This window comes from Acomys russatus, chromosome 9 (genome assembly GCF_903995435.1).
Source record: "Acomys russatus chromosome 9, mAcoRus1.1, whole genome shotgun sequence".
Classification (NCBI taxonomy): Eukaryota; Metazoa; Chordata; class Mammalia; order Rodentia; family Muridae; genus Acomys; species Acomys russatus.
The window spans coordinates 5,381,846-5,405,185 of record NC_067145.1 but is presented as its reverse complement, the minus strand read 5'-3'; the positions used below and the strand labels follow the sequence as shown (position 1 = coordinate 5,405,185).

The 23,340-nt window shown below is 38.9% G+C and overlaps 1 protein-coding gene across 1 annotated transcript; it reads left to right on the top strand.

Annotated features, from left to right (window-relative positions):
* The first annotated feature begins 667 nt into the window (after window positions 1–667).
* Il7r (interleukin 7 receptor) lies at window positions 668–21,331 on the top strand. The gene is made up of 8 exons (XM_051150952.1): window positions 668–862; window positions 4,205–4,343; window positions 12,823–12,980; window positions 16,149–16,306; window positions 18,069–18,237; window positions 19,004–19,097; window positions 20,280–20,355; window positions 20,719–21,331. Exons 1-8 carry the CDS (start codon window positions 781–783, stop codon window positions 21,229–21,231), a joined length of 1,389 nt encoding a protein of 462 aa, XP_051006909.1. The 5' UTR covers window positions 668–780; the 3' UTR covers window positions 21,232–21,331.
* The last annotated feature ends 2,009 nt before the right edge of the window (window positions 21,332–23,340 follow it).

Sequence of the window (23,340 nt, the reverse complement as noted above, 5' to 3'; positions counted from 1 at the left end):
GTGGTGGCACATTCCCTTTTTCCCACAGATGCAGAAGCAGGTGGACCTCTGTGATGCAAGGCCAGACTGGTGTACAAAGTGTGTCCAGGACAGCCAAGGCTGTGCACACATACACACACACACACACACACAGAGAGAGAGAGAGAGAGAGAGAGAGAGAGAGAGAGAGAGAGAGAGAGAGAGAGAGAGAGAGTATCAAATTGTCATCTAGATACTTGTCCTTACACCCTTGGAACAGTGCAACCTCATGCCTCATCAGAGAGGCTCCTTTCACCCTCCATGGCAGTTAATGTAGACCTGCAACTGCTCAGAGAGCAGAGAACTGAGCATTGTGATCTTTGAGGATTCAGCCCTAAGTCAGGCAAATCTATCGTAGCATCATTTTCCTAAAACAAAAGTCTACTCAAAAACCACCTGATGAGCACTGCAAACTTAGACTTTTGCCTTGTGATCCTCTTACATTGGGCCCTGAGGTCACTTAAACCATCACTTGACCTCTACCCCCTTGCTCAAAAGTAACCAATTAACTTTGGGTGCTGCAAGGAATACTAAGATGCAGGAAAAAAAATGTTAGACTCTATCTCTCTCTCCGTTTCCTCTACCTCTGCTTGCAACAGCAATCCTTTTGCTCAGACTTCCTGTTTCTGAAGTGCGCCTTCTTCTGTGATGTGCTCATAGTTCCCTGTCTGTGGTCAAGTAGGCACAGAGCTGGGTTTGGTGTTCCCCTCGCTCATTCACTTGCACACACAAGTGCACTGCTTCTTGCTTCTCGCTCTCAGAATGATGGTTCCAGGTAGAGCGTTTGCAATGGTTTTCTGTTTACTTCAAGCTGTTTCTGGAGAAAGTGGCAATGCACAGGACGGTGAGTCATTTCTAACTTCTTGTTTGAAGGATTTCAGGTTGTCTCTCGCATAGATGGCCAGGTTACTTGGTTCTTTAACAGGCTGGAGCACATGTTCAGTTATTTTGTGGGGGCTGATCTCCAGGACTGAGGGAATGAGGACAACACTGCAGATGCCTTGTAGCGCCCAGGAACTGTGAGGGAGCAAAGTGTTTCCTTCAAAATCTAGCACATAAATGTGGATGGATTCTGGTGCTGTCAGAAAAAAATATATAAATTCTCTGTGCTTGTTAGAGAATCTCTTCCAAAACTGTTCCAGCCAGAAAACCAAACCATCTTTGCTTTGTTTAACTATTTATGGAGCTCTAAAACCATAGACATCCATGATAAATTAATGGCCGGGAGCAACAGGGTTGTATATTTACCAGAACTGTATTTCTCATGTCTAGAACATAAGAGTTACTTGTTAATGCATTTCTTCGAAATGCTCTAGCTTTTAACAGATTCGTTTTAGACTGCTAGTGAATAATTCAGTTCAGTGTTGAGTAAAGTGTCTTATTTGAAATGCATGAGATTGCTTTTATATTCAGCAAATTCATCATATGGTCATCATAATTTTCTTCAGGATGCATAAAATACTTAGATTCTGACTCTTTAAAAATATGTACCTTAATTGCAAGACTGTGCTCAAAAGTCTCTGGCAGCCACATGAGCCACATGGAATGCCAATTTCCAATTTGTTTCTACAAATTATGCTGTTTTCATACACACACAAAACATAAAGATGGTATGTGTATGTATATATATTTTTTTTCCTGCCTTCTGAGTGATGAGATTAAAGGCAGGCACCACCATGCCTGGCCTATATGTGCATGCCTAAACTGGATGTAGTGGCATATACCTGTAATCCTGAGGCATGGGGCTGAGACAGGAAGATCATGAGTCCCAGGACAACCCTAAGCTGCATAGTAAAACCTTGTCTCCAAATACGTGTGTATTTCCTTTATAGACAATATCAGTATACATCACCTTAATAGCTCAGCTTAGGCCTTTTATGTCAAGTTCCCTTAGTAATGCCTCCTAAGCTGAGATATTTATGCCACTTAGTTATTACTAAGAATGGAAAACCCTTGCATTTTCTTATTAGGAGAATCATCAAAAGAGTAGCATTTTCAGCGTGACTGAGCATGAGTCACTTTGTGAGGGAGAGTCATTATCACATGTTAAACATGTGCAGACGCAGGGCATGAGAGCTTATTGCTGTTTGCTGTAATACTTCACCACTATGTCTTCCTGTTGGCCATACTATTTCCTAAAAAGAAGTCAAAATTCTTGCTAAAAAGTGGACTTTCACTTTGGCTTTTTCAATTCTGGAAATTTTTCAGATTCTTAAGAATGGGTGCAATCGCATAACCATATCAAAATGCTTTCCACTCTGTGCTTGAAGGAATTTGCAAGCAATCTGCCATTGTTGGTTGAAAAATAAAGTTACTCTTCTAGTAACTACAAGGCTGATCAAAACAAGCAAAGGAAAGGAAACTTCAAAAGCCCAAACACGCCAAGCTCTTAATCACGTAATCATTCTGTGAGAAGTCTTCTAAATGACACTGTCTTGCTTATAATGTGTATTCCAAATGTTTTAAATTTCTAGATTTTATAATTTTTATTCAATGCTTAGATATTCACTTAAATATTAATGAAATTTATTATGCATTAACTCATCACTCCACGTAGTATCAAAAGCAAAGTAGGAACAAAAGCTTCCGTTGAAGGCTGTAATCACCTTCAAAAGAACTCCAAATATTGCATGCATATTTGCATAATAATAACTCATATCTTCTCTTTCATACTGATTTCCCAAAGACTCATGAGAGAGCTCTCACCCCTACTGAGAACTTGCTGTGGATCTGCCTGTTGGCTTCTATAATGTGCATGTATGCATCAGAGGGTGAGCATTGGGCATCTGCAATAACAGGGCACAGCTACAAACTCTACAAACAGCTACAAACACTGAGGATTCGCACACATTTCCACTGCGTACACTACTCTTAGTTAATAGTTCCTCAACTCACAACAGGTAGATTATTCTCCTACAGTGGCATATGATTTTCCCCAATTTTACAGGAATGTTTTTGGTCACAGAGCAACTGTGCCCCATAACGATACCTGTTACAGAGCCAATGAATTGCTAGTTCAAACACAACTGTTTTGATTGAAGAAAAAAATTGCATGCTCAGCTATTGGCACATTTGCCAGACTGGATGGTTGGAGCCTGTGGAAGTCCTCTCATCAACACAAAAATACCTGTTTAATCATGGGCCTTAAAATTAAGCTTAGGAAATCAAATAATATCTTCGGCAAATTGCAGTTTCCAAAAATGATAACATATACAAAAACTCCATTTCCCACTTTCTTCCAGCATATCACTAATATGTATAGAATACAATAGCTGAAAAAAATCTAACCTTGTAAACACAAGCTTCAGCATCCTCAGAGTTTACTATGTTATAGTTACAGATGCCTCAGTAGACCATGTGAGATAAGATGCCTTCAATCACCACACAGTGGGAGGCATCAATATCACTGTCAGTCATGATGCCCTTTTAAGGGACAATAGCAATCCCATAAAAATGTGAACCTGGAGCTGAAATTGTTATATTATCATCTTTCATTTGCAAAGAAACTTAAAGGGAAAACTTGAAGACCAGCAGTGAAAACCAAGGTTGGATTAGGTTGATAGGGAACAAATATAAGATCTCTTATTTGAAATGTGTAAACACTTCAGTGTCAAAACAGATAGTTTCAACATTGTAAAGTCTCATTCAAGATAGATTCATTAACATTTATCATCTTCTACATGTGCCGAGCATAGTCTTCTCTGCCCATGTTACATCACCTGGCTGACGTGGAGAATATAACCTCAAATAAATACCTACTAAATACAGTTTCAAAGTGTACCAAAGAAATCCTTATATAAACAAGGAAAGGTTTGTCCATGCCCATTCTAATTTTCCTACATACTAGTCCAGTGGTAGAACTGTTAGATGCACCTGGAACTTATGTCTTGACTACAGTAAAAGTTTTTCAGTTAGAACACTCTGTACTCTGTACCTACATATTGGGTTTCTGGGGTGTGTGTGGGGGGGGGGTCTGTGTGTGTGTGTGTGTGTGTGTGTGTGTGTGTGTGTGTGTGTGTGTGTGCATTGAAACTTTTTTACTGTCTGTGTCCTTGGAATTTCTTCCTTGAGATAAACTATGTAATCCCTTCTTCATGTCTGCCACGCAGGTGACATCTTCAGATTTTCAGATTTTCAACTGACGCCTTCAGTTGCCTCCCTAACAGCTATGTGTTGTTCTTCCCAGGAGACCTAGAAGATGCAGAAACTGACAATTACTCCTTCTGGTGCTACAGCCAGCTGGAAGTGGAGGGAAGCCATCATTTACTGACATGTGGTTTTGATGACCCAGACACCAACAGCACCAATCTGGAATTTCAAATATGGTGAGGAAGATGGCTTCCATCTCCTGTCTGACTTTACCCATGCTCCTTTCAGCATCTGCAAAGAGAGGAGTGTCTGCCCTAAGTATCAAATGCTAAAATTTTCCAAATTCTCAACACATCTTGAAATAGCTTTGTCCGTTTGCCAGAAGTTAAAGTCAAGCAACGCTCACTTTATCTGTTAGTTCCCAAGGAAACACACAACGGGTGCTTTACATCTTGGAGATTTTACATCCCTCCATATTCACAGTAATTTACATAAATGCTGTTTCTCCTAGCATAGTCCCTTAAGGCGGTGTACTATTTTCACATTCCATTATGCAGTGTTATTGCCTGGCTTCTAGTCCCAATGCCAATGCTTAATACCTTTTTGATTTGCAGCAACTTATATAACTTATATATTCCTCAGTTTCTTCGTCTAAAAAATGAGAGACTAGATTTCACAGGAAGGTTGTGGTGATCAGAAAATGCAATATATGTAAAGAGTTCAAATAAACATCAAATGTTTAATTAGCAATGGAGGAAAACATTAAATTATAATTGTATAAGTATATATCTAAAATACTCACCCTCTTGAAACAGTTTAATTCCAAACAATCTAGGCAATAGAAATTTTCTAATAACCCATAGGACAACATTGATAGTTGGGTGGATATGGCCTTAGAGGAAACCAAAGTGCACAGAAAAATTTTGGTCTGAACATTAGTAAAGAGCTCAAGGAGTTTTATCCTCTCCCTCCCTTACCAGTCATTGCTGTTGTCAAGGGTTATTATCTATAGCAATTTGAAAAAAAATACTCAAATATGAGATTCTGACTTGTGGCTATTTCTATATTCATATCAGATGACCTCATTTTTTTGTAAGTTTCCGTACGAGGAAAGTATGTCGAGATCTGCAGTAGTAAAAAGTCTCTTAAGGTCCGTGAGGACTAAGGCAATCCTGTGCCACCTACAACGCAAATAAGCTGTAGATTCTGACTTTCCTGAATTTATAGAAGTTTCCTGAATCTATGTATAACTTTTTCCTGAAGTCATTGGATGAACGACATCTTGGAATTGAACGTCATAGTACAACCTTAGTCTGTCTCTGTTACTGTACTTTCACAGCACACTTTTTATGGAAGACAGGGCCTGGAGACACGCCTCAGGTAAGTGCTTGCTATGTGAGCAGGCAGACCTGAGTTTGGATTCCCAGATCCTGTATAAAAGCTGAGTGTGGTATGTGTAATCCCACCTCTGAGCTGTGTTTGCCATGGGAGGGTTGTGAAGGTAGGTGGATTCCTGAGCCTTACTGGCAAGCTAGCCCAGTCAATAGGCTTCAGGCTCATTGAGAGACTCTGTCTCAAAAGTATAGAGTGGAGTATGATAAAGGAAGACCGAAGACATTGACCACCGTCCTGCACATGTGTGTACATACATGAGCACCCATACACACACACACACACACACACACACACACACACACACACACACACACACACTCATCTCACACTCAAACCAAAACAAAAATAAAGATGATCATAATCATCCCTATAGCTTGATAAATCAGCTAATAAACTTATTCAATCAATGTTCTCAGTGTTTATGAAAGTAAAGACCCCATCACACTTCACTTGACCAGGCTGTGACTGGCTTTTTGTCTACTTTCATTCACATATTTAACCATGTTCTTTCCCACTGTTAATAAACTTCCATTTAGCATTATGATTTTTTTCTGGCATATGTTAGTCTGTCCAGAGCGTCATCTTTGTGTTTTCCATTTGGTCAGATATTTCTGTTTGGAAAAGGCTGCTTTAACATATGTCTTAAAGGATACAAAGTGGGAAACAGAATGTTGACCTCAAACAGATAATAATACCAGAGCACTACCATCTCTACAAGGCACCTACACTTTCAGTAGGACATTCATGTACCTTCTAGGTTGAGAGGATGTAATGAAATAGTTTTGAATTTGCTTGGTTCTTTTGCATAATGGAACTAGCTTTTATAGAACATTTTTTCTTTTAATATAAATATATGAAGCAGAATTTGATATTTTCTGAAGTACTGCATGGGTGAGCATTGGTAGATGCTAGGTCTCTTCTCTCAAAAAATGATACATTTACAACTGCCCTATACTGGCCCTCTCTGAACAAGAAATGGAGAATCTATCTATCTATCTATCTATCTATCTATCTATCTATCATCTATCTATCTCATTATCTATCATCTATCTATCTAATTATCATCTATCTATCTATCATCTATCTATCTATCTGATTATCTATCATCTATCTATCTGTCTATCTACCACCTATCTATTTTTTAGTTAATTGATCCCCAGGGTGTTGTCACCTTAACAAAGATCATAGATATGAATTACTAGTACACCAATGGACCAGTTCACTGTGACAGACACAATTGTGATAGTCATTATGGGCTCTGCTCCTGTAGGGATTAGTGGGGAAAGGGTAAAGAGGATGGAAAGGTCCTGCAGATTACATACCAGAATAACACATAATTACCTGAGGGAACATTTTACTTTTTCATCACTGAAATTCTAGTCAGAGTTCAGGTGCCTTGAACAACAAAGCCAAAGCCCTGGAAAGAGGTAACTTGGATGGAATCCCAATAGCAAAGCTTAGATAACCCATGACCAGGGAGATACTGAGCCCACCATCAGAGCAATTGCCTCCAACTGGGCTGCATCTGATGAATGTCCAGCATATGGTAGGCATCTGTACTTCGTTCTCTCATTATGAACATTTTCATATGAAAATAAATATAGAAAAGGTCAAGGGTGATTATTTGTCACTTTTAGAACTATCACCGTGTGGTTCATCTCTCAGTGAAATTCACATAAAAATATTCCCTGTTGGTATTTAAAAAGTGACCTACATCTTAAAGATCTGGATGTCAGAGCACTGCACTTAGAGAGCACAAAACATTTCTAATAGGATTCCGACTACTTTTTTAAAATTAGGAACTTTAGTCTGTCTTGATGTTAAGCCATCTCTTTTATTTTCAATTACGTAGGTAGATCCGAAAGATATAATAATTCCACAAAAGCAATCACACTTTGTTTCCACATTTTCTGGGCCCTGGTATTATTCATACACACCACCTACAGAAACAACTTTAAATGTGTCACTGTTTCCCCCATGACTGTCACTTTTATAGACTAACTGATGTGATAGTCCTTATCAGCAATACCCATCAAGTATTGTTAATTATTCAGTCCTCTGGACAGTAAGTTGTACTCTCTCTCTCTAAATGGTTCAGTGCTTTCAAGCTGTCCTGCTGTTTGTTTGCTTTTCCTGTGTTTTCTTTTTCTGCCATTTCCCCCTTCTATCTAGACATCTGTTTATACTGATAAGACAAATGTATTTCCCATATTAAACTGCACAAGACTGAAGAAAGAAAAGGAAATGAAATTAAAAGTTAATGATCCTTAACAGTCACTAACTACATTCACAACCAGATTTGTGAATGTGGCTTAGGGCCAGTGTCCCATGGAACGGCACACAAGATCAGTACCATGAAGCATGTACAGACTGCTTAAATAATAACCATGATATTCTTGCCCCACATACCCTAGAATAGTTCTGGCGAATGTAAGTATAGTGCAATTCGTAAAGCTATGAGCACATAGGTAATTTTGAATTTTCTACTTGAATATTTTGAATTATATTTTATTATAATTAGTATCCGCATGTATGTGTATGTATGTGTGTGTGTGTGTGTATATATATATATATATATATATATATATATATATATACATGTATGTATATTGAGAGAGAGAGAGGAGGGAACACAGGTGCCACAGTGCCCATGTAGAGGTCAGAAACAACCTCCAAGAATCCTCAGTCCTCTCTCCCACTTTACGGGTTCTGCAGATTAAACCAGAGTCTTACTCACTGGGTCATCTTATCGATCACTTCTAGCAGCCCATTTTTTTTTTCAAAAATAAAATAAAAAGGAAGGTAATTACAACATGTTACTTAATTTGATATAGTCAGAAATCATTGTTTCAACCTGTAATTAATGTACATAACATACTGAGACATTTATGCTTTTTTATAGAAAATGTTCGAAATGTAGAGTACATTTTATATTGAGACCATATTGTAATTTGAAACAGGAAAATTTTAACTCTTTACAAACACATATAGGAGCGTAGCTATTGTGATGGATGATAGATCCCAAACCATCCCTAAGTCAGCCAATACACAGAAACCAAATAAATTTTTGGAACTGAACACATGCTACCATTGGCGGTGATAAGTTTTCTCCCATTATGTGAAGCAAAGTCATTGGCACAAACCAAAGCTGGTGATTGTAATCGGCTTGTTTTATTGTAGTCTCCCAGCATGGCTTCCCTTCCACACAGCCAGTTCTGGGATCTTAGAAGCGCACTGCACCCTCCACCCACACAGACAAACACACAGAACCCCTTATTTATTATTCATCACGTATTAATTTCGTCATTTAAGAACTGGGCTGATATCATTTGTAATCTACCTTAGAGCCCTAAAACTCCATAAAGCTGCTGCAGGCTCAAGACCAACAACTGAATATTTCACTCAGATGTTACTTAAAAGATGTCTTCAGTATTGGCCTGAAGGCATTTAGCCTCTGTTTTCTCTACATTTCCTGGGATTCCCAAGCTCAGAAACTGTTGGTTCTCCCAATTCTTGCCCTACTACTCCACAGCAAACCACAGCACTGTTTTGATGAGAAGGCCATCATTGGCAGACTGCTGAGCTTACCACTCAGTTCACACTTGTTGCCTTGTATTTAGTTTACTTTGTTGCCTTTTAATTTTTACTCTTTACTCTTTTACTACTTCTTTAACCCTACACACATGTATACAGAGAGCCTTGGGGTGTGGGCTTTGAAACACTGTCCTCTCCTGATACACAGCAGTTCACCAAAACTAAAGATGTGGCAGGGGGGACGTTTAAGGAATATTCTGTAATTCGTAAACATGTATCAAGAAATAAGTTTACAATTTCTCCACCTATCTGTCTTCCTGTGCAAAGGCCAGGAGCCATCTAATAAGGATTTAAATTCTGTAGCATATTCATTCAGGGACTCGCTACTCAGTAATTATAAAGATGAGGTATCCGATAAACACCATCTAGAATAAAATTCCTAAGCACGTGACTGAGTGATATAAATCAAATACGAAAGAATAGTAATGTTTTTCATTGATGAGAACTACTTCCAGCTGGAAAACTGAGGTGTGGTAGAAGTGAGAACTCTGGTTGCCCCTTAGGCATCCGGTTAGCTATGACACATGTGAAATGCAATCTTTCAGGGTGAAAGAAATATCCTATACCTGGAACTTGACTTATGGGTGCATACCATACACGTTTCTCAAAAACCAATGACAATTGACATCATTTGCTGGTTACAGTGCCCCGTCCCCGACCCTGCAGTGAACTGTCAGCAAAGTAGAAAGTAGGCAAGGTTTAATGAGTAACAGGGAAAAAATAAAGACATAATGAAGTCATACACTTTCACCATAAAAATGGATGATACAGAATCAAAGGAAAATTACTAGTTTTCTTCTCTTTTCACAAGCTTCAAGTTTATTTTCCCTCTTTTTGAAAAGTGTCCTTATGGGCTTGTTTCACCAAAGACTCTTGGTTCTTGAAGCCCAGCTAAGTCATTCTGAAGAGAGGAAAAGCTGACTTCAGTTGGGAATAAATCTTGGCAGAATGCCTCTACACTAGTAGCTTACACAAAATAAATTCTTCCTATTATCAGATACATGTGAGTGTGTGTGCGAATGTGTGTGTGCATTGTGTGTGTATATGTGTGTGTTGTGTCTGTGTCTGGAAGAGAAATTGTGTATCCGTATCTCTGTCTCTGTCCTCCCCGTATGTGTGTATGTGTGTGTGCGTGTCAGTGTATATGTATGTGTGCATGTGTATGTCTGTATGTGTGTTTTGTGTGTGTGCCAGTGTATATGGATGTGCGAGTGTGTGTGAGTTTGTATGAATGTTTGTGTAAGTGTGAGTGTGGGTCTGTGTGTGTTTCAGCATATGTGTGAGCTGTGTGTGTGTGTGTGTGTGTGTATGTCAATGTATGTATGTCTGTGCGTGTATGATAAGGAACGTGTAATAAGACTTGGAAACTGAGATTTCTGTGGTGAACTGCATAAGTGTGCTCTTTTTTGGAAATTGGAAAGATTTTTTTTACACTTTTTATAGTTTAAACTTTATATTTATATTTTAAAATGTATAAAATTGTTTGTATTAGAGTTCATAGTTCTACACTAATGTATTCTGAGTCATTTGTATTTATCTCACTTTTTTCAGTGATGCTTTAGTTTTCTATATGTTTAAAATATTGCTAAGATTTTTGATTGCTAGTATGTAAACATGTTAGGGGAAAAGATCTAATTAATCCACAGTAAATTTTCCAGCACATGAACATAGCTTCCACTTATTTAGATTTCTTAAAATATCTCTATGGTGTTTTGTAATTTCTAGTACAAGGGCCTTGAATATCCTTTATAACTTTTATTTCTAAGTCTTTTATCATTCTATTACTATCAGAAATGAACCACCATTTTTAAACTTCATTTTCTATTTTTTATGTTAACCGTAGAAATACAGCTGACTGTTTTCTCATGGCCTTGATGAATTCAATTATTTCCTATAATTATATTGGAAATCTTTATAAATGTCCATGTAAACTGATAGTTTTTTTCTGAAAATAAAATGTGATTTCTTCTTCTCAAATCTGCACATACTTACGTTAGTTTCTCTTCTCTTATGAATTGAGGAGGAGCTCCAGTGTGCAGCTGAGCGTGAGTGTGTAAGGAGAAATGTCCCCTCGTGCTGATCTTTCACTACTATGCGTTATATTAACTTTTTAGATTGCATTTCATTGATTCGAACAAGTGTCTTTATTCTATTTCTTATTGGTTGGAGAGTTTTTAATCATGAATAAATATGTGATCCTATCCAAAAGCATGTTCTGCTTCTATTAAATAAAACCTTTAATGTTTTGTTGTTAATATGATAAATTGTGACAATTGATGATTGAATATAGAGGCTGTTTTGTTTTGTCGTGCTCATCCAACCTGACAGAATGCAGTATTATTTTTTTAAATGACATTATGTAGACATTTTAAGACACTGTCTTATATTTCCTATGCTGGCTCAACCTCACTAAGTAGATGAGGATGATCTTGAACGTCGAGTATTCCTCCCTCCACGGTTTGAGTGTTGTGGTTATGGGTATATTCCACCACACCAAGTTTATGTAGAACTTTGAGCAAATTAGGTAAGTACTCTACCAAGTGAGTCATTTCTCCAAACCTATGTATGTGCTTTGGAGGGATGGTTTTCTTTCCTATATTTTGCTAGGTTTGGGCACCAAGTTTAAGCTGGCTTTACAGAACATCATAGATCATCTCTATTTGAGGAAAGAATTTTGGTAATATTGGTGCTGTGTCTTTCTTAACCATTTGATAGAGCTCAGAAGCCTATAGCCGTTAAGCACATAGTTTTATTTGTGAGGGTGTGTGCTAATACGAATGTGATTTCTATTAAGATATTTAGTTTGTATGGGGAGTCAGCTTTACTAACTTGTAATTTTAAAAATGTCTTCATTTCAAAAACTACATTTACTCTCACAAATCATTAGCGTTTTCTATAGTTTTAATATCTGCGTAATATGCAATTGTGTCTCCTCTAACATTTGACGATGGTAACTTCTCATTTTTATACCCATAGTTCCGTAGAAGTTACTATGTAGACCATGCTGGGCTCAAACCCACAGCAATCTTCCCACTTCGGTCTCTCAAATGTTAAGGTTATTGTCATGAGCCGTCCCACTCAATTCAGCTTTCTTTTGTTGACCTGCCTTGTTGAGTTTTATTAGCCAAAGTCCCTATGACAATGAGCATGGTGATGCATGCCTTCAGCACTGCAGAGGATCTCTGTGAGTTTGAGACCAGTCTGGTCTACATAATGAGTTTGGGGCTAGTCATGGCTGCATAGAAAGGTCCTGTCTCAAACAATAAGACAAAACATAAAATCTCTACAAAATATATGTGATTTGTGTATATAAACCTGTTCAACTGGTTTAGCATTTCCTTTAATCCTATTTGAAGGAATGGTTTCAACGGTTCTTAGAGTTCTAATAGTTTTCATTTCTCCCCCAGGAAACACCAATTACTTTACTACCTAAACAAAATATTTGCTTCTCAATGATCAATTCTGAAAACTATAGATCTTCCTCCCAATTTCCACAAGCATGCTTCCACTATTTCAAACTCATTTGCATATAATAATTTTAATAGAACAGAAGACTATGTTATTTAAATTCATGCTCTTTTTCCCCCTCAGCATTACCTCACCAAGTTATATACCTGTAGAAACTAAAGTGGAATTCATACAACTAAAGTGTGCAATAAAAATGTTATTTTATTGTATACAGAAACTCCTACCTGAATAAAGACTTGTAACTTTTTGTTTCTACAGTGGAGCTCTTATAGCCAAAAAATGTCTGCCTTTTGAAAAGCTGCAAGAGATATATTTTATAAAGACTCTGAATTTTTTACTGATTGGTAACAGCATTATATGTGTGAAGCTTGGAAAAAGGAATTTAACTTGCCAAACTGTAAATGTAGCCACAATAGGTAAGAAATTGTGTATAAAGGTATGGTTTCCATGGCTTCGATAGCTGTCTCGACTTTCAGATTGTTAAAAATAAGCAAATCATGAAAACACTTTCTTATAAACAATAGCAACTTTTCTAACTCATTTCTAATAAAAGAAAATTTTACCTTTGAATTATAAATTGCTACTGTGAGAAAATTCTCTAATATTGAAACCCAGCTATGAAAGAGGTGTTTGTCATCAATACGAGGAGTGTAACGGAAGCAGGCCTATCGATCATCTTCCCATGCGTCTTTTCTTTTCTGAATTCACTTCTGAAGGCCTTGTAGTATTTTCTCCACATGTATATCATATTCTAAATGTCTATAGCTAAATTAACAAACCATTTAATTTTCCATATTTGCCCAAGTTCTACAGGTGAAAGACAACTTATGGGTGAGAGATAAATGGGTGGATGAATACATAAATGATAAATAGATGATAGGTAGATAGATGGATGATAGGTAATGAGAGAGAAAGAGAGAGGGAGAGAGGGGAGGGGGAGAGAGAGAGGGAGTGAGGGAAGGAGCATAGATAAGAGACATAATGAATTTTAGAACTGACTCATGCGACTGTGGCAGGGGTAAGTTCAAAATCTTTAGGATAAGCCACAGGGTATAAATGCAGGTTAAGTGTGGATGTTGAAGAATTGAGTCCTAATTTTTATGACAGGAAATATTACATTTTTGGCTCAGACTTTTTCTTAAAGAAACTTCTACCTTTGATTTTAAGGTCTTTTACTGATTAGATGATGCCTACTGGTTATGGAAGGTAATCTGTGTCACCCAAAATCTACTGAGTTAAATTTTAGTCATGTTTTTAAAATGCTATTAGATTGTTATTTAGCTAAAAAACAAGTAAATCTCATATGATCTCTAATATAATTATATTTCCAAAGAGATTAAATGAGGAATGAAGCATAGCCAAATTGATTTGACCTAGAAAACACATAATTGCATTTTGTCAAACATAAAAAGTAAAAGCAGTTACATTTCAAGGTAAAGTATAATTTGAATTAATGCAATGATATGTTAACTATTTTCATTTTTTCTACCCATGGAGATTTACAAGTGAAATGTATATGGGAAAATTTTCAGAATGAATCACATAAAGGGAATGTTTGCTGGTTTTAAAGGCTATGAATACACCTATTCTAAATATCCCTTTCACTACTCTAAAAGAAAAGACAACAGACGTGCCCCTACAAATGAGATAAAGTGAGAAAGTTCCCTCAGCTTTGCTTAATGGTGATAAAGAATAAAAATAGAAGTCCCATGTCTGAACAATATTTCAGGGAAAGAGCAGATGTCACAGAAAGGAAATATTCAACAGATGGCTTTCATGTTGACCACGCAATACCATGAGCTAGCCCCACATGGGTGGCAGGTAAGGCTAGGATCCCAACTAACAATATCTTTGAGTTTTTAGCACAAGCAAGCTGGTTTTAACTCATTTGGAGATGAGGTTTCTATACATCAGTGTTAAATCTGTGCACTGCACAAAGGCACTGTATTTATAGGTTCATCATTTATATTGCAAAGGTATTTCTTTTGGAGAGTAAGCAAACCAGCTTTTGATCCTCTGAGAAAATGCTGCAATGTCAGGTGAAAGTCTCGTCTCGTTCTTGTGTAAGCCCGTCTAAGCACACAGGCTTCTGCAGTCATGGGAGCGCTCCCAGCTCGCCTGCACCATCTGGGGTCACCTGCATCACCCATAGCCCCAGCTTCAAAATGCCTAGTGCTCATCTAAGACCATGTTTCCTCTCGCACAGCAGGCTGCAAGACTAACCTCCTATGGGAAGGGTAATGAGTGGAGCACAGCTCCCTGTGAAAGGGGTGGTGTGGGTCTCTGGGGCGGGGGGGATCCTAGAAAGTACCCCCACTCCTGGGCAAGTAGAATCAAAGGTGATAAGAATGGTTCTCATAGGCTTATTTTCTCCTAGCTCCTCGGAAGACACCTCATTCACTGAATTACCATTTCCATGACTTTAAACTAAATGTTCTTGATTAAATTCTAGAACCAAATCTCTGACCACCTACAACTTTCTCTCCCACTTCCCTCTCTCCAGGGATCCCTAGCCTCAAAAACTGGAGGGCTTTGTTTCCAGCACATTGATAAAATTGTCTCAGGCTAACGATGGACATATAGCCTGGTACAGATGGTTTGCTAGAAAAGCAATATTTTTCTCTGAGTTCGTGCTGAATGATACAGTAACTTTCTCCTTTCCATACTGTATCTTATGTGGCACATTGTGTCCTAACAACAACTCTATGAGGTAGGCAGGCAGCAGCCAGAGGCTATGAAGCAATAGGTTAATTTAGCAGAAACAGACAGAAGAGAAAGTCTGGAGGCCCCTCTGGAATTTGTTAGTGCGAGCCAGGATGCAGACACTACAGTTATATGTATCTGAGGCGAGGGCCAGAGGTCTCAGAAATATCTCTGCAACTCTTTTACTTTGGGTCTCAGTAGTAACACATTCTCTAGGATCATGATATGGATAGATAAATGGATGGATGGATAGATAGATAGATAGATAGATAGATAGATAGATAGGATAGATAAATGATAGCTATGGATATCTACACACACACACACACACACACCACAACACACACACACACCACTCTAGGTTTGTTTCTCACACACATTATTGCTACCCTATGCAGCACGTAGGACTTCCTCCACACTGACCCAATTATGTTTCCCATAGGACTTCAGTATATTGAAAGGGACCAAGATGGGAAATGTACATGGAGGATTTGGGGACTAAGACTGGAACTGGTCCAGTTTCGTATCCCCACAACAATCAGGAGGCCACGCCGGCCACAGAAAGGCTGGCAATGCCAGCTGGGTGTAGGTGAAGGAGAAGGAAGATCTGGCTTTGTAAAAGACCAGCTCCTGAAGTAGAAAGCTCTGGGGTGGGCATTAGAGCAGAGGGGTTTTTTAAAAAGGGTAGTTACCAACAATTAATGAAAAAGAGGTTATGAGTTGGCAAGAAGGGAAGGAGAGCATGTGGGCAGATTTGAGGGGATAGGAAAGGGGGAAACAATGTAACTGCATTTTAATGTCAAAAAATACAAGAAAGACTTTCAAATGTACCTATGTCCTTTTTAGCTCCATGCACAGATTTTACTTCTTTTTCTTTCCAGTTAAACCTGAGGCTCCTTTTGACCTAGAAACCGTTTATCGAGAAGAAGCAAATGACTTTTTGGTGACATTTAAAACATCTCACTCGAAAAAGAAGTATGCCTATCAATTAATGCATGACGTGGCCTACCGCCCAGAAAAGGGAGAAAGTAACTGGACGGTAATGTAGATCAATCATGTTCATAAAATAAATATTATCGCGTTTTCTTTTCAGAACTTGCTTTTTACTGAGAGAGGCCCCCAGAATCCTACACACTACAGCTGGTGTATGTCTTTTGGCCCACCCTCATCTAACTAGTTCCATCGTGTCTCTATGGGTTGGACGCAGACAAGAATGCAGGTCTGGACAAGCCCACTTCTCACTACACAAAGCCTCCAGTTCATGGGATAATCAGGAAAAATAATGGCTCTGCATAGCATAACCAAGAAGTTGCCATGATTTTTTTTTTGTCTGAGACTTTGGGGCCAGCAGGATGTCAGAAGAAGGAGCAAAAGGTTTATCTGCAGCTTTGTTTTTATGTTAATGTCTAAGGTTTTAGTCACAGGAGGAACAATTTGTTATTCAGTCTTCATTTGCTTCATTTAGGCGCCTTCTTCATGGTCCTCTGAGGGTAAAGTCATCTGGATGTTCCGACAGTCTAGGTCTGTTTGGGAGATGAGCTGGGAGAGAAACAACATGTCCCCAGGGCTTCTCTTAACCTCAGTTGTCCCTGTGCCAACAGATAACTTTTCCCCCAAAAGATGGCTCCTCTTTCTCGAAAATAATAGAATGTTTCTTTATGCCGGATGCCCCTTTACTCAAGCCAGGTCATCTGCATAACTTGGCTGTGTGCTGAGGCATGCAGCTTTCAGAAATACGCTCCTGGCCAAGACATCAGTTACTCCTCTCTACTTTCTACACAAACACGCACATACACACACATATACACACACACACACACACACACACACACACACATGAATGCACACACATACACACACACATATATACACACACACTCGCACACACACGCACGCACATGCACACGCACACACATACATACACACATACACACACACACATACACGCACACACACACAAACTGGATGACCTTTATCCTACTTTCTCCCATTATTCACCTAACAATGGGAAAGCAACATTAGTAGAAGACAGAAGGGTTATGAATAGATGAACCCAAGACAATCAGCTTACTGCCTCTGAAAGAAAAAAAGTAAATTAAATGTTTAACCTCCACTGGAGACTTATTTATGTCAATACACACAAACACAATTGTAAGTCAAATAAAAATTAGTATTAAATTATACATTACTGCTAACAGATGGCCTGTCTGCATAAAATTGTTAGTAAACCATTCACATTACAAGAGATAGATGAGCAGAGAGCTTAGAAAATTGTCATAAACAAGAAATATATAGATTCAACTAATATAGTCAAAAATATAAATAACAATGGGGTACTGCCTTTTTCTATAAAACTGATTTAACATCTTTTTTAAAAAATAATACATTGTTGGAAAATATTATTATTATGCATGGTGTAAAACATTGTCTTTCTGGATGACAATGACTATTGTTTATTGGCTTACCTTTCGTTTTCCCTTGGTGCTTGGAAGGAGATAGAAAGAAAAAGAAGATAGTGGAACAGGAGAGATAGCTATGAGCCTGGTGGGGGAGAGTTATGCCCTCCAAAGTGAGAGACACTAATTCAGCTGAGTGCACACCCATGCAATCAGTGCTCTCTTTAACCTGATGTCATTTAGAGTCTGCTCCTCATTCTGCCACTGAACCTTTGCATAGTTGAGCTGTGGAAGAATCTCAAGAGAGAACCAACAGGACTGAAGGAGTTTGTATTAACAGGAGTTGAGTGATCTAGTCAACACATCTCTTTCTATCCCGTAATCTAACTTACGTTTTCACCCTAGCATGTGCATCTATTCAACACAAGAACAACCCTCCTACAGAGAAAGCTCCAACCAAAAGCCCTGTATGAAATCAAAGTCCGATCCATCCCCAATGATTCATACTTCAAAGGCTTCTGGAGCGACTGGAGTCAAACTTCAAACTTTGAAACTCGGGAGTCCAGGAATGCAGGTAGGCAAAGGCAGTAGGATTCCTGTCCCCTACACAAGACTTCATATAGCAAAGTGTAGCAAAGAAGAGTGGTGTAAGTACCCCACAGGTCAGGACACTGCAAGCCCTCTCATACATATTCCTGGTAAGAGAAACAGAATGTCCCCATGCCATTGCCTCCAGTGCTCATGGATCTACTAATGTCTGTGGAAATTCCCTGCCCACCATTTCCCCCTCTGTCAGGCATCCTGGCTGATCTTTTTGTGACCCCTCTAGGTAATAAATATCTTTGCTGATAGAAAGTGAGCAGGCCCATATGGCTTATCTGTTACATCTAGTTTTCCAGAATAATAAAGATGCTATGGGGTATGGGGAATACCAACAGGCAGAAAATAATGTGTCTCAGGAAGGAGCACAAAGCCCATTACATCTATTTGATGGATGGAGGTTATCCCTGCTGTGCTACCTTCACACTCTCATTCTGGAATTTGCTACAGCAACAGGTGAACAATTATCTCTACAACTCTTATTTAGCAAGGGGCTGGGGTGGTTATTGGCAGTTGGCTAGAGGTTTGTAGGCCATCACCCAAGTTCATTTTTACACTTCAAGTAGCTCATGTTCTTGCCGTGGTCGCCCAGATCAGCACGACTCTTGCTGTCCATCAAAGAAATGTTTCTAAGAAACAATAAACAAGACTGTGTTACTAAGTAAACTCAAATCACCCTGAATACATACCCCCAGTTTACGCTTACTAAATGCTAACCATGGTCTTTCTTTATATTCCAGGGGGATGGGATCCTGTTTTGGGAAGTATCAGCATTCTGAGTTTTTTCTCCACGGTTTTGTTGGTCATCTTAGCCTATGTGCTATGGGAAAAAAGGTGATTTTTGTTAATGATCAAGAGGGTGATTTGTGGATCTCCAGAAAAGCAGACTCAGGCTGCACTTACTGATCTAGAAAAATGTAAAGGGAGACTCTGTGTGTGTGTGTGTGTGTGTGTGTGTGTGTGTGTGTGTGTGTGTGTGGCTGGCTGGCTGGCTGTCATCTGTGTATGTGTTCTTATGTACACACATGGACACTTGTGCTGGCCTACAGGCAGCCAACACTCAATATTGATGGCTTTATTCAATCATTTTCCACTTTGTGTTTTGAGACAGGGTCTTTCACTAAACCTGGAAGTCAATGACTGAGACTAACTTGTCAGTAAACTCTGAGTACCTGTCCATCTCCACCACTCCACACATCGTCAAGTTACAGATATATGCTAACATACCTGAAATTCATGTAAAGTATCCAAATGCAGGTCTTCATTCTTGTATGACAGAGAGTTTATTTACTGAGTTAACTCCCTAAGCTCTTGCTGCCCCAAATAAGAATTCTATAAGAAGTATTTTCCAAATGCTTTCCCACAGCCTCCCCTCCTAAAGGACACAGAAGTGATTAGCCACCCTAATGTGGGGAAAATTTGACCTTGTGACTTTCTGTACACAAATTCACAAAAGTTTTTGTCTTCTATTCTGTAATAGAACAATGCACTGTGAAATTACACAGGGTTCTAGGAAGATGCCCTCAGCACAGGGCCACATATTCCTAGGACAAAAAGTCCTCTAATTTGAAAAATGCTATCATAAAATAAATTCCTTGAATATTTAGAACATACTCTCTACTCCCACTAGAATTAAAACAGAACAGCTACTTCCACCAAAGACAGTGAATAAGATGACAATACCAACATTGAGCATAAAAGACTAGGTCACATTTTAGCTCTGTATCAACACCAATACTACCTCCTTGCAAACTTCACTCTTTACTTTAGGGCACTTTCTGACATAATTACAGTGTCTTGTTCATAGCAGATCAATAACAATGATCTCTTTTCTATGCCTTCCTTCAATCAAGAGCTTGATACTGGCCAGAGAATATAAGACATTTGTGCAGTGTGGCTACTTGGCAGCAGTGGAGCCACTACTTTTTACGATCTCCCTCAAATAAGAAGAAAGACATATTTATGTGCCTTCTCCTTCTGCCATTTGTTTCATCTGTGAATGCTCTCTGGTTTTAGGATTAAACCTATTGTATGGCCCAGTCTCCCTGATCATAAGAAAACTCTGGAGCAACTATGTAAGAAACCAAAAAAGGTATGTTCTTGTGGTAGAGAAACAAACACAGTACTTATAACATTTTAGTCTAAGAGCATTCAAGACAAGAGGAAACAGAAGCTCAGCTTTTGGTATTTTATGTATCACATAACTGAGGCTCCTTATAAAACGAAGATACACAGGGCTGGGGTTAGGTGCACAATCAGTGTTTACTTCAAACCTGGAGTATCACAGCTCAGGCCAAAGTAAAGCCAACTGGAAAGCAATCAGGCAATTTTCTAGCATTGCTTAGTAAATTTTTGTGAAAAAGTCCCTTAACTTCTTAATTTTCCTGAACCAGTTGTAGAGTTGCATAGTAACACCTTTTTCCAGTGCCACTAATGCTTCTCCCTTTCTCTGCAGAATTTGAATGTGAGTTTCAATCCTGAAAGTCTGTTAGACTGCCAGATTCATGAAGTGAATGGCATTCAAGCCAGAGATGAAGTGGAAAGCTTTCTGCAGAATGCTCTTCCTCCACAGCCTGAGCCTCCACAGCCTGAGGAGCTAGACAAGCAGGGACACGGAATGGCTGGACATAGCTCAAACTGGCCATCTGAGACTTCAGTCAGCACACCAGAAACTTGCAGAAGAGAGGCACCTCTACGATGCCTTGCTAGAAATCTGAGTACATGCAATACCCCTACATCTCTTTCCTCTAGGTCCCCTGACTACAGTGATGGTGACAAGAATGGGCGTCATGTGTATCAAGACTTGCTACCAAGCTCTGGAAACACAAATGGCACCCTCCCTCAACCGTGTCCTCTCCCATCTGGAATCCTGATGCCAGTTTCTCTGAGACAACCCATCACCACTCCCTCGGTACTGAATCAGGAGGAAGCATATGTCACTATGTCCAGTTTTTACCAAAACAAATGACTTATGAGACACCTAAGACCCCCTTCCCTCACAAACAGAATGATCACTGGGATGGAAGACTTAGTATGTCTCCCCTCCCTCAGAGCTCATGGAAGATAAAGTCAATTGTGCCCCCGCTTCACATCAGAGCTTTCTGAGATATCATTTTGATCCCCTAGCTCAGAAGCATTTACACAAAACAGGAAGACTCTATTTTCTCCCTTGGTTTTTGCTTTTTTGTTTTGTTTTGTCATTAGAGTTCATATGACCCAATTAAAATTACAAAACTCAAATTAAATAAAGAATAAAGGGAAAGATAGAAAAATGTGATGAATACAAGAAGAAAAGAGAAAAGGAAAGAAGGCCAACAGCAGCAGTTCTACAATAAGGACTCACTATATATCCTGTACTCTACACAACTGCTTTTATTTCCTCCACACAATAGCACTATAATGTGGGTTCATCCAGTATGATTGTCATGTTCTTTGTCATAGATGCTAAAGTTGAAAATAGAGGTTTAAGTAGCTTGCCTACGTTTTTCCTTTCAGCAACAGGTAAGGCATACATTCCAACTTCGGCCTTCTCTTGCCATGAGCCTGTCTTATTGTTAAGTGCCAAACATCACCACTAAGTGAGTAGTTACATAGTCATTATACAAATTGGGCCATTTTGGAAAGGGAAAGTTACAGATAACTAACATGAAGCATAAACTATGTCTGTCTCAGAGAGATGTGGATGTGTGATCATTTTACTTAAAGTGCCTATGAAGAAGAACATAGAGGACAAAATACACGTATGGATGTGAAGGGCCGTGACCATGTGTCAAAGGAAATGGGGGAAAGAGAAGAGCCACCAGGCTTATTTGATTTTGTTTTGTTTCATTTGAAAACAAACTCAAGAAGCAATAAGTTAGAAGCCAAGAAGTTCCAATGTCAGATATCAAGGCCACGACGCTCCTGCTGCTGCTATCCGTCAACCTCCATGTGAAGTCATAGAAGGAGCTATTGCCAACCTACAACAGTGCCACATTAACCAGCAAGTGGAGGAATAGCCCTTCTATGTGTGGAGGCACCATTGTAAATGACCCCAACTTCTATAGCCTTGGATGCTGCCAGGAGAAGGCTGTGCACACTTCAATGTCTACCCCAGCTGAGACTATACTCATGGAAACACAAAGAAGATAGGTAAGCTACTCAAATTCAAATGTTAACTCATGACTGCTAGCCACAATTTTGTATCTCTGCTGTGTATGGCCAGTCTCCTGAAGAACAGGAAATAGCTGAAAGACACCATTAGGATCCCTATAAAAATCCCCTGTTTCAATGTTGACATTGGTTATTTGAACTTGGTGTGTCTGTCTGGTCATGTACTATACCCATGTATTATATTCCAATAACCACAACTGCTGCTAATGCTTGATTATATACTCAGGAACAGCATGCAATGTAACATTACTGACTGGTTCTGTCAATTTCTCTCTTGGATTTCATGAAGGAAAAGCAAAACTCTTGGTCAGAGACAATATGCAAAGCAGAGATGCCCAGCACTACCTCCAAGTAATATAAAATAAAAACAAGGAGAAATAGGCAACTAATTTGATCAATCAACTATGTCTGTATCCAGGGAATCTGCAGTTATTCAATTTATTTTCTATAAGCACTTATCTCTCTAACCACTGAGGCTTCCTTGGGAATTTGTGCCTTCAAATCCAATATGGGCTATTTTCGATGCATTGTTTTCAGAGCTAAGATTTAGAGCTGTCCAAAAATGCTACAAATATATACAGTTGGGAATCTGGAATTGATACAGCTCTGGTAAAATTGTGTGTGTGTGTGTGTGTGTGTGTGTGTGTGTGTGTGTGTGTGTGTGTGTGTGTGTGTGTGATCTCAGCAGTTTCCCTTTGGCATTCCTTCAGACATCCACCATCCACTACAGAGAAGTTCTCTGAGTTGACTGCACATTTATAATGCATTATTAATATCCTGTAGAGAAATGTATGCTGTGTGGTACCATCTCACATTTAATAAACTGTTAAGGAACTCTATGGCTATAGTGTCTTCTGTGTCTGTGACAACTACACATAAATAAATATGTCCCTACAGTTCATCACAGACCACTCTAGGTACTGAA

Excerpts from the sequence above, each read along its gene's own strand:
- Il7r (XM_051150952.1), top strand. The coding sequence starts at position 781 with ATGATGGTTCCAGGTAGAGCGTTTGCAATGGTTTTCTGTTTACTTCAA. Across the intron at positions 863-4,204 it reads AAGTGGCAATGCACAGGACG|GAGACCTAGAAGATGCAGAA; the intron begins GTGAGTCATTTC and ends TGTTCTTCCCAG. Across the intron at positions 18,238-19,003 it reads TCGGGAGTCCAGGAATGCAG|GGGGATGGGATCCTGTTTTG; the intron begins GTAGGCAAAGGC and ends TTTATATTCCAG.